Source organism: Puntigrus tetrazona, chromosome 12 (genome assembly GCF_018831695.1).
Source record: "Puntigrus tetrazona isolate hp1 chromosome 12, ASM1883169v1, whole genome shotgun sequence".
Classification (NCBI taxonomy): Eukaryota; Metazoa; Chordata; class Actinopteri; order Cypriniformes; family Cyprinidae; genus Puntigrus; species Puntigrus tetrazona.
The window spans coordinates 718163-734850 of NC_056710.1; the positions used below are offsets into that span (position 1 = coordinate 718163).

A 16688-nucleotide genomic window follows, 5' to 3' on the forward strand; every position below is an offset into this window, starting at 1 on the left:
TCAGTGCATTCCCAGAAAGCACACAGGCTTCTATTCAACATGTTTAATGGGTTTTGCATGTTTTTTTATCCTGGTCTTTGCAACATAAAATATGCAAATAAATTAACATTAAACCTTTTTGTTTTTTGACTGTCATGAATTAAAGGGTCTGTTGAAAATTTGCTTGTGTTATACCAGGCAACCTAGGTGTATATGAATCTTCATCTTTTCGTATCCAATCGGACCAAATAATCTTGGCTCTTCCAACTGTTATCGGTGCAGTTGGTGGGTGTTTCTGTTCAACAGTCCACAAGATGTCAAATAAAGTGTGCACATCCATAATAATCCATATGTACCTCACACAGATTTGGTGCATGAATAAAGGCTCCCTGTAGTGAATTCCTGTGTGTTTGTATGAGAACATGTGAAACATGCTGTTCAAGTCTACTGAAAAGATGTAGTCACTGTATATGATGAACAGACATTGAGGTGTTTATTCAGTGCACATCAGATATGGTTAATGGTTAAGCTCAAGTATGCTTATGTGTGAGGTGCAAGAACAAATCTCAAAGTAGTTTCCTGCATAGTGAAAAATAAATGGTAATACTTGTCTAAGCTTAAAAAAGTTGTTTTGCTTTGGTGTTGACTATTCTTGGTGCTTTTAGGACCTGGAGCAGTCGGAGCTGGCATGGTCGAGGAAAAGCCTGCTTCCGGGGTTTTCAGGACCTCATGATCTCTGACAGCATCATGAGCTTTGTTGAATTTGTGGAGCTCTTCAAGTCTTTTAGGTAGAACACACCTTTCATTCCAAAAATACTTGTTTTGAATTTTGGATGATTGTTAAAAATTTACTGTCGTTTGTCCAGCATTCGCAGTCGCAAGGATCTGAAGGAACTGTTTGACACTTATGCAGTGCCTTGTAGTCGCTCGGGTCCTGACTCTGTCCCACTCTACACCACACTGAGGATTGATGACAAACTCACAGGATTGCAACCGGATCTTGGTGGGCATATGTGAAAAATAAGAATTTTATATATTTTTTTTTACCGATAAGAATTAGGATGGTTTTACAAAGCTGATCTCTTCACAGATCTCCTGACTCGCAACGGCTCTGACCTGGGCCTTTTTATCCGCACACGTCAGCAAATGTCTGACAACCAGAAGCAGATTTCAGACGCCATCGCAGCTGCTAGCATCGTAACCAATGGTACTGGAGTGGAGAATTCATCGCTGGGTGTGCTGGGACTGGCCATCTCTCAGCTCAATGACTTCCTGGTCAATTGTCAGGGAGAACATCTGAGCTATGATGAGATCCTCAGCATCATACAGGTGTGGAAGAATTCTCTAAAACCTGTTCTCAGCCATACAGTTGTGCACGCTTTACTGACCAGACCTTTGAATATGAAGCACATTAATATGCTTATGCTGTCATTTTACAGACTCATCTTTGGATAATGACTCTGTTGTCTTCTGTAAAGCTGCTTTATGGCTGGATCAACTTTGTTTAATAAACAAAGAATTTTGCAACATTGACACTTTTGTTGAACTGAACGGAGCAGAACAATACCACTATTGTCTTTTTAGAGCTGCTTTACAGCTGAATGTCTCATTGATTCTGCTATATCCCTGTTTTTTTAAACTTCCTGGATGTGATATAAGAACCTGCTTTTAGTTATTTAAAATTGAACAGAAGACTGTATTAAAAACATAAGATTAAACTATATCTACTAAACTTGGCACCATCAATCTATCGGCCTTGTCTGTCTAACCTTCAAGTTGTTTTAAACCTTGAACTGATATTTTCAAGCCAAACTTTGTCTTGACCGACATTCTTCTTTGTTATTTATGTGAAGTCTTATTGTCAGAAAAGAAAATTGCCTCAAATTTCTGTCAGAGTGCTTGGCACGGTTTTAAAGCTCTCAACGGTGGGTCATCATTTACCGTTAACAACATGCACAATTAATTCTTCCTTTATTAAGAGTAAGTGTCACTGACTGACAGTTCGGTATTAACGTCTCACCAGCTCATAAATCACTTTGAAACATCTAATGATATGCATGCCAATGTAATAATATTTCGTTTGTTTTTTTGTTTCTTTAGAAATTTGAGCCTTCTTCAAACATGCGTCAGATGGGGTGGATGTCCTTTGAAGGATTTGCCAGGTTTGCTTTTATTAAACATTTCTGACAAAATAATGTGCACCAGCAGTTTCAGAAATGCTATACTTTGGCAGATTTGGATAATCCACTGTATTCATGTAATCTCTGCTACGTGACTGAAAGTTTAATCTACCTCTTGAAGGTTTCTTATGGACAAGGACAACTTTGCCTCTAAAAACGAGGAATCTCAAGTGAATCTGGATGAGCTCCAGTATCCGCTCTCGTACTATTACATCGAGTCCTCTCATAACACATACCTCACGGGCCATCAGCTAAAGGGAGAGTCTTCGGTGGAGCTCTACAGCCAGGTACATCTTCAGCTTCTCTGTTTATCCTGAACCCGATCCAGGGCAAAGAACCTTTCACAGTGCACTCCATAAATGTGCTTGACGATCACCGCTTCACATGCCGTCCCGTAGAAGCCACCTGCAAGTGTGTGTGGCTGAAACCACAGCATGTGAATGATGCCTTCAGGCGTTTGTTGAGTTCACGTTTGATTTATTGTTTCTGACGCAGGTCTTGCTGCAGGGCTGTCGTAGCGTTGAGTTGGACTGCTGGGATGGGGATGACGGCATGCCTGTTATTTACCATGGACACACTCTCACTACTAAGATTCCATTTAAGGTCTGTTAAAAATCTATACATGAAGAGACCTCTGTTGATTGTATGTACGTTTTCCATTGACGGAAATGCTCTTGTGGCCTGTAGGATGTAGTTGAAGCCATCAATCGTGCAGCGTTTGTGAACTCAGAGATGCCCGTGATTCTGTCTATCGAAAACCACTGCTCTTTACCACAGCAACGCAAGATGGCGGAGATTTTTAAGGTGCATTAATCAGAATGCTTTGAATACATTAGATGAATCCAACTGAACCTGTTTCAACCTGCTTTTTTGCCGTTTCTTTTTGGAAAGTGAAAATATGTTTTGCACTTCAGACGGTGTTTGGTGAAAAGCTGGTGACCAAGTTCCTGTTCGAGAGTGATTTTGCCGATGAGCCTTTGCTTCCATCTCCTCTGCAGCTCAGAGGGAAGATCCTACTGAAAAATAAGAAGCTTAAAGCACACCAGGCTCCAGTAGACATTCTCAAACAAAAGGTAGGTGGTAAACCTAGATGCATGGGAATGATGCAGAATTCCAGATTTCCAGACTATTTGGTTCATAATTTAGTTGTCTTTCAATTATTTAGGTGCAAAATGTCACCTAAAAGAATCTCCCTCTCTCTCATACATATATATATATATCTCGACAGCCTTAAAATCTGTGTTAAGATAGTAAGGCATTAACAGTATAAGCTTTTGAAAAGATGCTTTGTATACCGTGAAAAGCACTATACAAATCCATTTGACTGATTTTCGAGGAAAATCTGCAGAATGTGTTCAAGCATTTTAAAATGTTCTCCACTGAGCTGGAAGTGCTATAAACACAATCAAATTAACCAAAATATTTAATAAACAAACATGCAAGGGCTAGGGAATGCGTGGAATTGTGTGAATGACAGACTTTCCAATTCTGTGGAAAATCTGCACAGCTTCAGTGTGGTCTTGACTAACTGTTAAACATTTTCAGTATCAACACTTTTTATTGAGCCAATGAAACTTCCATTTAACAAATCAAGAATGAATAGTTGAGTAGTTTTTGTAAACTTGTCTTCTTGCAAAAGGCACATCAGCTGGCTCACATGCACGTCCAGGCCAACAACGGCACAGTCAGCGGAACATCCCTAGGAAACAATGATGAAGAAGAGGAGGAGGAAGACGAGTATGACTATGATTATGAGTCACTGTCTGATGGTAAACATATTTTGCATTGCTCAAGTCAATGTGTCCTTTATTTCAACTCAAACTGAGAGCAATTATTGGAACATTGAGTGGAATTTTCTGTTCTGTTCACTAACCCTCTCACGATCTTTTACTGTTCTCACGATGGCACCTTGCATGATGACCTCTTTCCACTCACCCCTCCTTTCTTTCATTTTCTACTCTTTTTTTTTTCTCCTTTTTCTCAGCTGATGTCCTCAATGCTTCCACAGCCTCTTATGGCCAGGAAGGTAAATGTATTGTGTGTGTGTGAGTGTATGTGGGTAGTTGACACATGCACATGGTTTAAACATTTAAAAATAAAACAACTTTTGGCTTAAAATCCTTCAAATCTATGAATTTGCATTAGGTGGATTTATTGTAATTTGTCAAATAAAGAAATACATGGCCAGTCGTTTGTGAAAGACTCCAGTTAGATAATGCATATTTACTAATGCACTGGTCACCACAGGACAGTTTGTTCAATTTAATTGCTAATTGTTGCTGAAAAACGACAGATTTAGCAGATCGTTGTGTGATTGTGACCAAAATTGGTATTCTTTGCCGTGCAGAAAAAATATGAAAATTAATGCAAAAAAAGACCAGTAATTATTTACTTGGAGGACAGTAGACGTACATGCCATGTCAACTGCCCATGTAAATGTGTGCCGTGATGATGTGTGTTGCTCCTACTGCTCTATATTGCTGGTGTGTTGACTCTGATGTGATTTCATGAACTCAAAGCGGAGAAAATCAAAGCAGAATAATGGTGCTTATGTCTGAGAGCCATCAGGTGTGTGCTGTCTGCTTCTGCCATGAATAAATCAGTGTTTTTTGAGTACAGCAATGGGTGGTACGGTGTATAAACAGAACCACCCAAACTTGCTTCAACGATCGCTTCCACGTCCTTGGTGTTTTGAAAATGGCTCGACCTTGCTTGCGGCACTGGCTCATCGGTGGGGAAAAAACAAAGCCATCTGGTTTCTCAGGCCCTGCACTGCTCTCTGTTAAAAGAGACTTTGTTCTTTCCCATACGGCTTTCCCCAGAGACCGAGCTATGAGTTTGTGTAGTTAAGGGAATGCTGGGCATTCACTCAACCTGCTTTCTTAAGCCGGGTATGCGTTTGTCGCGATTTTACCGTCTGAGACAAATTGGAAAAAATTGTACGAGATTTGTTTCATGATAATGTAAAATGGAAATCTTTGATTGCCATATCAGCGGATGACCAATTAGTAGTCTTTGCTAAATCTTGCTGATCAAGTGGCATCTTGACCGTGTCTGTGTGATGCACACCTGCAGAACGACTGCTCCTGTGATCACAGGGGTTACTTTTTTCAGGATCAGGTTAGGTCAATACAGTCCTCATGTTTGACAAAACTGACTTTGTGTTTTACATGAAAGACTTCAAATTACCACGAAATCGTAAATGACCATTTTTGTTTAAATTTTATGGCATATTGCAATTTATTCAATTCTGAAACGTTAAATCAGAAACATGAACACCATGATGATGTCATGACACTGGGGTCAATTACTAATTGGTCGTTCGCTGATGTCACTCATTAGCTGAAATAAAATGTAATGCCATTTTTGGAATCATGACAAATGCATACCTGGCTTAAGAAAGTGGGTTGAGTCATGATGACATCTCTTCTCGTCCAACATGAAGATCCCTAACCTGTCACTCACATGATCAATAAATTCCTGATGGATAAAATCAAACCCTGTACTACATCACATGGATATCACAATCACCAGAGGAAAAACCTTCCACAATTCCCATTTACCTCCATATTTTAAAGGTATAGTTCACCCAAAAATGCTTTGCTTGTGCTCTAAAAAAAGAAAGAAGGTAATGCATGTGTGGCGTAAGGGTAAGTAAATGATGGCAGATGTTTTGGGTGAACTATCTCTTTTATGAAGTCCCTTTAATACATAGTGTCAGAGTACACTATTGATGTAACGCAGTCTTTCTTGGCTTCTGCTCTCAGATATGACTGCTTAAAATAATACATTTCTCCTATTGTAGAGGTGTTTCTTAGTGTTTTTGTTTCTGCAGACAACATTCTGGACGACAAACCCGAAGGCAAGTCATCCACCGAGAAACTTCAGTACGAGTCCAATGATGAGATGCCCAAGCGGTTTAAGAAAGCGGGAAGCAAAGGAAAGGTCTGTACTGTAATGATGAACATTCGAGTTCCTTTCTATGTGAATACGTACTTAATCTGTGATGTTTGTACTTCTGCATCCTTGCAGATGTTTGACATGGAGCTTGGAGAAGAGTTCTACCTGCCCCAGAATGAGAAGGAGAGCAGACAGATCGCTCAAGAGCTCTCTGATCTGGTCATCTACTGTCAGGCCATCAAATTCCCAGGTTTACATCATACTTCATTATTATACAAGCGCAATCAGGAAAGTTCACTCCGCCTCTGGGATGCACAAATAGTGATGCACTGAAATTTTGGGATTTTGGCAAAATAATTAAAGTTTTTTTTTTTTTAAATTATTATTTAGTTCAGTTTTCAGTTGATGCATGATGACTTCACATAATTTCAGTAAACCACATCTATAACATGCTTTCCAACCAGTAATCACATGAATGTTGAAACAAACAACCCAACTTGCTGAAATCTGTCGTCTCATTAATAACTGTAAAGATGTTAATAAAAGAACTTGTAAATATACATGACAATACATTTATCTGGAAAACTATTCAATGCCTATAGCAAGCTTTTACTGCAGACATCATTTCAGTGTTTGTATTTCAGCAATGAATTGCAGTAGAATCATAATTATATCAATTATTAGTTCATATAAAAATGGAATCATGTTCAATTACTGAATACATTCGACCAATTAATGAATTTAAAATATTTACATTTTTGGAAAAAAATGTATTTACATCGTTTACATTGTTTCTTATAACGCAATTTGGGCATAAAATGAACAAGCTTGACAGACTCAATGTGTCGACTAGTAAAAGTACAGTAGATGCAACCTCTTAATGGACAAATACAGAGTTTTGAGAAAGCTACTTTACAAATGTTGCCGCTCAGGCTTTATCTTAAGTGGCAGCACATTTCAACTACAGTTTAAATTTCTAACAAGAAACACTGCATCTGTTGTATATTTGTGCTACAAGGCTAATGTAAACTGCTGTAGAATTAGCTGAATTTGATAAAAAGGGTGGGTAAATTAGCTTCAGGTGTTTGGCTCTACTGAAAACTGTAATAGTCCCAGAGGCGAGCCTTGAACAAACAAACAGTTTCAGGCTCTTGAGTTCTGGAGGAGCATATACCCTGCAGCCATGACCTTACATATGTGTTTGTTTGTGTTTGCGTGCGTGGGAACTAGGCCTCTCCACCCTCTCCCCATCAGGCTCTGGAAGGGGAAAAGACAGAAAAAGCCGGAAATCCATCTTTGGCAGCGCTCCTGCTCGTGGAAGCCCCGGGGAGCCCGTGACGTTGGTCCGAGCTCCAGGGAAAGGTACGGCCGCATCGGTTCTGCACGGAACTGTGCACAGGGCACGCAGGAAATAGAACACCCACTTAGAGCACCCATGGGAAAAGGGCTCTCAAGTTTTCCATTATACTGAAGTCCCTCGAAAGCACATAAAAATGCCTTCCTGCAGAATATTTCCAGTGGCTGACTGTATGAGAAAACAAGCATGTGCTTTTTGCGGAGAAGCTCTTTTGGAGGGCAAGTGCTTCTTTGAATTAAATCTTAAATTGATAACTTCCTGCCATCTTAACAGAAGTACTATCCAACACTATCCAAAAAAGGCTATTAGAATAAATTTAGAGATTTCTGATAAAAAGTGATTGGTGAAAAAAAGTTTTTGGTTTATGAATTTTTTTTTTTGGGGGGGGCTATAAATGGTATTAGCCATTTAATAATGGTAATAACCACACAATAATGTTACATTTTTTTATTATATATGTATGTATATATGTGTATATATGTATGTATATGTATATATGTATGTATATGTATGTATATGTGTATATATATATATATATATATATATGTGTGTTGTGTGTGTGTGTTTTCTTTTATAAATTATTATTATATTATTTTATCTTTTTTTTTAAAGTTATTATAAAACTAATCTGTTCTTTTTATTTTTTTGTTTTCATTTTCAAAGTGTTTTTTAAGTGTTTATTTTTAAGAACCCCCGAAGCTTGCTGTGGTGTTCTCAGTGATGATAAAGACACGACTCTCCCATTCTATAAACCTGCTCTGATTCCGCTTTTGTCTGATTGCCAAATTGCAGATGTGACTCAACCTCACATAAGATATTTATTTAACTCTCTCGTACAGCTTGGTTTCACTTTGAAACGGTTTCCCCGAAATAAATGTTTAGGTCCTTTCCACTCGTTGCGATATCAGCTTAACGTTCTCGTTTCTTCTGCAGCCAGTCTGGAGGGCATTCGAATGAACTGGGAGGAACAAACACCCTTAACGCTGAGCCCGAGCACCTCTCTCAGCTCCATCATCCGCACACCCAAATGTTACCACATCTCCTCTGTCAACGAGAACGCTGCAAAGCGTCTGTGTCGCCGCTACTCTCAGAAACTCATTCAGCACACCAGCTGCCAGCTGCTCCGCACGTACCCTGCAGCCACACGCATCGACTCCGCCAACCCCAATCCTCTCATCTTCTGGCTGCACGGAATCCAGCTGGTGGCCCTCAACTATCAGACCGATGGTAAAGAGCCTGATCTCCTGCTCAGGACAGGAATTAAACCAGTGTAAATGATAGTGATATATCAGACAGACAGATGCATACAAGGAGATAGTCATTCTCCTGCCTGGCTTTTATTGACTTGCCTTTAAAAAAGGTTAAATAAATGGTTAAATGATATATATTGACTATGCTGATCGGTCAGGCAGTGTTTATACAGTAGTGTGTTTTCCTGAAGTTGTCAGACTAGTGGAATGGAGAACATCCAAAATACACTTATTTTATTGGAATTTATTGGTTTACATAAATTGTTCCTTATCTGTATTTTGAAGATTTCACATAGGGGTTTGTTTATGATTTATATCACATTCATTTCTTTTTTTTCTTTTTTTTTCCACCCTTGGCTGTTAACCACATTTCAAATTTATGGTGTGATAAACAGATGCTTCAAATCCATCCAAAAACATTGGATTAATATGTCGCGAAAATTAAACACAATTTGTGCGTATTCAATTAGACAGTGCCATATTTTCACATTTAAACAACATTTAAGAAAACTTAAAAAAAAAATATTTTTGCAATTCTCAAGTATGGTGATATCTGTTATGTTTTTACTTCTGTCAAAATTACATTACATTGATTCCCTATGCTATTTCACTAGATAATACGCATGTATTTTGTGCAGAGTTAAATTTTTTATTTACTACTATTAAACTAAAATGTGTAATCCCATGCATTCAAATCTGAATATTATTCTCTTATTTCAAGAATTTAGTCAATTTTCAAGGGGAAAAAAATGGGATGTGACTTGTATTTTCTATTTTGAATACTTATCCATCTTCAAGAAATGGCTAAAAACTTATCTTTTTTTTTTATTTGAGCCTCTAACTCTATCTACACTAATTCTATTTTATATGTTTGTCACCCTTGACCCTCAATTGCATATTTATTCTCTAACTGCTTGTTTTTCTTTAACAACTATTACTAGCTTTCTTTTTCCATCTGCTTGTTTCTTAAAACAAAAGCGTCTCCTAAAGGACTTAAATGTAAATCTGTTTTCTCCTCTAGACCTGCCCATGCAGCTGAACGCAGCCCTGTTCGAGGCTAACGGTCACTGTGGTTATTTGCTAAAGCCTCCGGTCCTGTGGGAGAGAAGCTGCCCTCTCTATCAGCAGTTTTACCCTCTGGATCGAGACCTGGAGAACATGACCCCCACGCTGTACACTCTCACTGTAGGTATCCCACCGTTGGTCGAGCATTACAACTACTCTTAGCCAATCTCGCGGTCATTAATTGATTATTGCGCGCGCAGGTTGTGTCCGGGCAGAACGTGTGTCCGGGGAACTCAAACGGTAGTCCCTGTGTGGAAGTGGAGGTGCTGGGAATGCCGGCAGACAGCTGCCATTTCCGCACCAAGCCCATTCACCGGAACACGCTCAATCCCATGTGGAACGAGCACTTCCAGTTCCACGTGCACTTCGAGGACATGGCGTTTTTGCGCATCGCTGTGGTGGAGAACAACAGCTCCCAGGTCACTGCTCAGCGGATACTGCCCCTCAAGACCCTCAAACCAGGTAAGGAGCGTGCTGGGCTGATTATCGATCGATCGAGCGTGCTTTATAGATGATCTTTGGAATGGATGTTTAATGTATGCTATCTTTTCTAAAGGTTTAAGGTCTCCTATGGTTTTTGAAAGACGTCTCTTATGATCACGAAGAGACGCATTTATTTGATCGGTACCAGTGAAAGCATTAATATTGTGAAGTAATTAGTGTCGTCAAATGATTAATCGTGGTTAATCACATTCAAAATAAGATCTAAAAAAGTTTGTGTGTTATTATGCATGTATAAATACAAACACATACAGCATATATTTTGATGGATTTACATGTAATTCTTATTATATTTAATATATTAACATATGGTTTTATTAAATGTATGCATTATGCATGCATGTGTGTACATATGTTTTCTCTCAAAAAACATTTATATTAAATATTAAGTAGCACTACTATTTTCATCACTGATAAAAAGAAATGTTTTTCGGACTGGAGTAATGATGCTTAAAATTATATACTCATAAAATTTTCCAATATATTACAATAGTAATTTTATAGTCTTTATACTTAATATGCACACACACACATATTAATATAGATATGTGTGTTTATATATAATACATGTATAATAATTCAATTCATTTGTTTTATATAAAATGTTTTGTTCTAAAATGTTAATAATTTTTTTATTGTCTGTTTTCTGTCATCAATTGCTTGATCATTTGTGCCTTCAGATTAGTCCATTAAATCATTTGCTGTATTGAATTTTGTTTCTTAATTAAATTGACGAGTAAAAAAACATCTGATATTTCATTTGGTTTCTGTGAATTATACCAGGCTACAGACACCTGCAGCTGAGGAACCTGCACAACGAGTCCCTGGAGATCTCGAGCCTGTTCATCTTCAGCCGCAGGACGGAGGAAAGCCCCACCGGAGGACCACTGCCCGCGTCTGTGGTGAGAGCGCAGACAGAACCCCATGTTTGTGTTACATGTAGCACTAGTGGAACTAGGCGGCAAAAATAAGTGTTTACATTCACGATTCCTCTGTACGTGCCTTACAGTCTCAGAGGGGAGTGGCCAGAATATTTCTGATGTTTTTAAAACTCTGGAATGTGCTGCATTCCTCTCCCGACGTCCCCGTCATCCCAGTGCAGCCTAGTTTCATTAAAAACAGGAAATCTTAAAGACACAGGCATGCTGCTGTATACAGAAATGCCATGCTCAAACTGAAAAAATTTCCATGATGCATTTAACAAATAAGAAAAGCAGCAAGTAGTGATTAAATGTGTTTTGAAGTATAAGCACTGAAATTGTATTCTCTTGTAAAATATACTCCAATGATTAGAGCTGGGACAATACATCGATGCCTATCGAATCGAGGAATTGTTCGGCGATGATTTTGAGATTTTCCAAATGCATTGCGTCTAAACTTAGTTTTAAACAGCAGATGGTGCTGCATGCTTTAGAAACAGACGACCTCTTCTCGTTTCCAAATCCTTACACACTTGAACCTAAAATAATGATTCAGAAAGGTTGATGTGCATAATCTCGCGTAATAAAAGCAAATGCCCAAGTGTTCTTCAGCGCTCTTCTTCATGTGCGTTTAAGTGCCATCTACTGTTAAAATCTACTCTCAGTCAACTCCAGAAGAAAAGCGATGCATTTGGAAAATCTCAGAATCAGTGTGTCACGTATTAGCATGTTAAAACGTTTTTTTTGTCTAAATTACTGTGGCTTTTTGGTTGCGTCTCCTCTTGCTGGTGTTGTCACAAAAACACAGTAGGTGCGTTCCTCACCGTAAACGCAATGCGACTGAATCATGTTACTTAGCTGAACTGTCAGGAGTCGTTTAATAGATTCGAGTCACTAATAATAACCTGCTCTCTTGGTTACCGGTCATGTATTTTGGCACGTGAGAAAACGTGAACTCTGTTGGGGTTTTGTTGTTCTCTCAGCTGTTCAGCACGGAGGAAAGACGCGCCGCCCAGCAGCACAAAGTGACCGTGCATGGAGTCCCAGGCCCTGAACCCTTCGCCGTAATGTGCGTCGATGAATACACCACGGCCAAGCAGCTCCTGGACTCCGTAAGTGTGAACGCAAGAGAACCGAGCCAGTTCAGAACGCTGACTGCTGTAGATGAAGCGGCGTAAGCGCTCTGTGTGTGGTGCAGCCGGGTTTTCTTGGAGATTTCGAGAAGTCCTAGCTTTTATGAGTTCTGAAATGATGTTTCGGATTAGCCCTGGAAGTTCACCCCGGCTGCCAAACAGTCCTCTCCGCTCGGTGAATGATTGTCTTCCGTTCTCTCGCGGTGTTTACCGCTCCGCTTCACATTTTCATCATTCCTCAGCACATAAACGCGTGTTTAAACGGTCTCCTTCTCGCCAGTTGTTTCCGACTACCTCCTACAACTACTTCCTGATGGAGGAGAAAATGCCTCTGTGCAAGGAGAAGAGCGAGCCGAGGAAAGGGCCTCAGCAGCGGCCCCTGGCCAGTGACGAGCGGCTCCTGAGGGTTACTCACACCTGGCAGCCGGAGGAAGGATACGTGGGCAGAATGCACCTGAAAACCAAGGAAGAGGTTTGTGCTTGCTTTCATTTAATTCCGTATCTAAGCGTCGGCACCTTTTCAATTTGATAACTTCTAAAAGAGGAAAAAAAAAGTTAGTATTTTTTTTTTTTTAATGCTCATTAAGTCTGCATTTGTTTGATAATAGCAAACAGTTTCTTTAAATCATAAAAATGTCGCAATTTATGTTTATGTTTTAAAATGTAACTTTTTCATGTGATGCAATGCATTATTACTTTTGTCTTAAGTCTCACATGATCTTTCAGAAATAATTGTAATATTCTATTTTGCTGCTCAACATTTCGTTTTATTGCTGTCAAATGATTAATTGCATCCAATACATAATAATATGTTATAATGTGTTTGTGTATGTTTATAATTTATATATATATATATATATATATATATATATATATATATATACCCTCAAACAGTATATATTTTGTAAATGTATTTATTTTATATTAGTTTAAATTTAATTAGATTTTAAATTGTTTCTATAAATTTTAATGTACAAATAAAATTTGTCTTAAATTTCTGTTTTGTACTAATATATATATATAAAAAAAAAAATATATATATATATATATATATATATATATATATATATATATATATATATATATATATATATATATATATATATATTTGACTGATGACGAGATGGTAAACTACCAATTACCAATTAAAAGATTTCCCAAGAAAACGTCTTTTCAACATTCAATCAGGTTGTTCAAAATTCACCCCATGTTTGGGATGTTAGGATTAAAATAACCCAGAACGATTTCCAATATCTCTGGATAACATAAGGATAACAACTGTGACTCATACAGGCTTCAGAAAAGCTCCACACCCATTACCTTTTAGTCATCCAATATTTAACTGTTGACCTGTTGCTCCCCCTGCCGGCTGACAGCAGAACATCAGCGAGAAGAGTCCGGCTCTGGAGGGGCTGGAGGAGGTGAGCAGCTCCGAGGAGGACACCTTCCTCGTGCAGGTCCATGACGTTTCTCCTGAGCAGCCTCACACCGTCATCAAAGCCCCGCGTTACAGCACCGCCCAGGACGTCATCCAGCAGGTCAGAAGGTTGCTCTCGCATCTCATCCCTGTCGCGATCACTTCAGAATATCTAAGACCTGCGTTCTCCTGCAGACTCTGAGCAAAGCCAAGTACTCTCTGAGCATCCTGAGCAACCCTAACCCGTGCGACTACGTCCTGATGGAGGAGGTCGCTAAGGACGCGGCCGGGAAGAAGTCGTCCTCGGCTAAACCGTGCCAGCGTGTGCTGCAGGACCACGAGTGTGTGTTCCAGGCTCAGAGCCGCTGGAGGGGAGCTGGGAAGTTCATCCTCAAACTCAAGGAGCAGGTAAACACTTAGGTTCAATACAGTACTTTTGGTTTTCAGTGAATTCATATTCATAAAGTAATTGTGATTTATGGATTAGGTTTTTTTTTTATTTATTATGCTCGCCAAGACTGCATTTGTTTGTTTAAATATACAGTAAAAATGGTAATATTGAAATATTAATAGTAATAGTGATAGATAATGCAAAATATATTAAAAGAAATCTAAAATATAATTTATTTCTGTGATGCAAAGCTGAATTTTCACCATCATTACTTTAGTCAGTGAAATATTATTATAATATTTTTGTGGATTTTTTTTTTTTTTAATTACACTTTTGTAACATAAATGATCAGTTTATTGCAACCATATATATATATATATATATATATATATATATATATATATATATATATATATATATATATATATATATATATATATATAATTTTTTTTTTTTTTTTTTTTTTTTGTACTTTAACTTTTTTGTTAAAACAGTTAACTTTACTGTTTTCATTCATTTTCATACATTGTCATGGTTGATTATTGGATAAAGTGTTGTATTTTTAAATATTTTTTATTGTGTAGATTGCGCTCAAAAACATTTTATAAAATATTAAATTTGAGCTCATTTTAGATCTGAGAATAAAATTCAAATATTAAGGTGTGTTTTGAAAGATTAATATTTTGGTTTCGGGAGTCCTCAAAAACAGGTTGACCTGCATGCAATGTCTTTTTCATTTTCTTATAATATGCATTTATTTTTATTGGCTCGATGACTCCCAAACGATTTGCTCAATGGTTCGCTCATTTTTCCGAACCTCTCCTTGGCGTGACGCTGACCTGTGGCGATTGGTCGATTTCATTTAAAGCTGTGTTTGTGAGCAGTTCTGCATTATGTACACCCGTTACCAGGGAAACAGCTATTTTTATTGCTCCAAAAGCATGACTTGGTAGCAAAAATTGAATGTTTAATAATCCGGAGTTGACTCTTTGTTTTGAGAGATAATTGTATTTATTAAATCTGAAAGTGCACATTCACTTTTCATGAACACTGTATGAAAGCTCATTTTCAAAAATCCATAATAAGTGCACTTGAAAAAAAAAATCCTATAGATATGGCTTTAGAAAGCCATAAACTATAAAATGATATTTCTATACGCTCACTGCAATAGCTAATGATTTTCTTTCTTTCTGTGAACCGCCTCAGATCGCTCGTGAAGACAAGCGTAAGGGCGTGTCTTTTGCCAGTGAGTTCCGAAAGCTGACGGGTCGAGGCCGGAGCTTGACGGTGAACACCAGCACGAACGGGTCCGCGGCTCAGGAGTCCACACACAGTAAGGAAGAGAAGGCCGCATGTCCCAGCATGGTGCCTCTCCCAGAGGCCTCGGAGTGAAGGAGCGCTCTGCGGTGTGTGTGTGCAGTGCATGGAGCTCTCACGAGGTACAACACGCAGTCGGCCGGGCTCCAAAAGTGAAAATCTACTGCATTGTGAATGGGTGCCGTCGGAATGAGTCTAATCGGCTGATAAAAAACATCACTGTAATCCACACCACTACTGTACATCAGGCGACATCTTGAAGATAAATCTGTGTGTTTGTAAGAAACGCATCCATCGAGAAAAGCACAAACGCTCCAAACCGATTTCATAATATGTGGGTGGCTTTTAATGTAAGAGACGGCAGGGGGTGAACTTTAACTTCCGTCCATAATGTCCAGTGATACAGTTTTTGGTTTTCACGCTAATCCACAAGTACATAAATGAATGTGTTGTGACGGTTTTGACCTGACGGCACCCATTCGCTGCAGAGGAATCTGCAAATCTGTTCTGATAAAGAAAAATTCAAATTAGATTTTCATTTTTGGGGCGAGCTATGTATGATTTAGTCCATTTTTTTTTTTTTTTTTAATGGTATTCCAGATGCTTTTTGAGCAGCGCTACCTGATGTTGCTGTTCTTTATCTGTTGTGAACTAATGTCATCAATTAACAGTGCATCATGTCTTTACTGTCAGTGGAAGAATATTAATGGCATGCAATATTTAACAGGCCTCCGTGAAGGTCAACGTAGTGTACAATTTGCTGCAGATGAATATGAGCCTTGGTGTGTGTCAGAAGTTATTTAAATTTTTTATTTTTAATGTTTTACAAACAAATGAGAATTAGATAAATACTTGAACATCTGAAAGTACCGCATGCCTCACTTTTTTAATATGCTAATATTAGTAATGATGCTAAAAAAAAAAATCAACTTTGTGTCTAAAGGATTAATTATATGAATTGAAGTATATGCAGAAATTAGTTATTTTAAACTGTAATAGTATTTCATATAAAATGAATGCAGCCTTGCTGAGCATTAGGACCTAAAAACTAGTACTGTTTTCGCACTGTGTATATTTCTGTACATATAAAAGCACACTCGTACAGCTTAGATACATTAAATATTTTATATATTAAATATTTTTATATTCATATAATGTCAAAATATTTAAAATATAAACATTGTGTTTCAAGTGCAATACCTTTTGATTTTAAAATGATTCAAATAATTAATGGTAAACCCATTATTTGAACACAAACTTATTTTAAATGCAATTAAT

The 16688-nt window shown here is 38.1% G+C and overlaps 1 protein-coding gene across 11 annotated transcripts in view; it reads left to right on the top strand.

Annotated features, from left to right (window-relative positions):
• The window catches only part of plce1 (phospholipase C, epsilon 1), a 68534-nt gene that overhangs the window by 50076 nt on the left and 1770 nt on the right, over positions 1-16688 (top strand). For 5 of the 11 annotated variants that reach the window (XM_043254077.1, XM_043254079.1, XM_043254087.1 and 2 more), the window contains 22 exons: positions 645-767; positions 846-982; positions 1070-1308; positions 2080-2141; positions 2281-2446; positions 2655-2762; positions 2847-2963; positions 3074-3232; positions 3799-3928; positions 4144-4185; positions 5995-6104; positions 6192-6309; positions 7290-7421; positions 8350-8643; positions 9688-9851; positions 9932-10193; positions 11016-11134; positions 12136-12264; positions 12566-12757; positions 13662-13823; positions 13898-14110; positions 15300-15426. In XM_043254077.1, coding sequence (XP_043110012.1) covers positions 645-767; positions 846-982; positions 1070-1308; positions 2080-2141; positions 2281-2446; positions 2655-2762; positions 2847-2963; positions 3074-3232; positions 3799-3928; positions 4144-4185; positions 5995-6104; positions 6192-6309; positions 7290-7421; positions 8350-8643; positions 9688-9851; positions 9932-10193; positions 11016-11134; positions 12136-12264; positions 12566-12757; positions 13662-13823; positions 13898-14110; positions 15300-15426 — 3305 coding nt within the window. Of the gene's footprint in view, positions 1-644; positions 768-845; positions 983-1069; positions 1309-2079; positions 2142-2280; positions 2447-2654; positions 2763-2846; positions 2964-3073; positions 3233-3798; positions 3929-4143; positions 4186-5994; positions 6105-6191; positions 6310-7289; positions 7422-8349; positions 8644-9687; positions 9852-9931; positions 10194-11015; positions 11135-12135; positions 12265-12565; positions 12758-13661; positions 13824-13897; positions 14111-15299; positions 15533-16688 lie in introns of all 11 variants that reach the window. The other 6 variants (XM_043254078.1, XM_043254080.1, XM_043254083.1 and 3 more) reach the window with 5 other exon arrangements.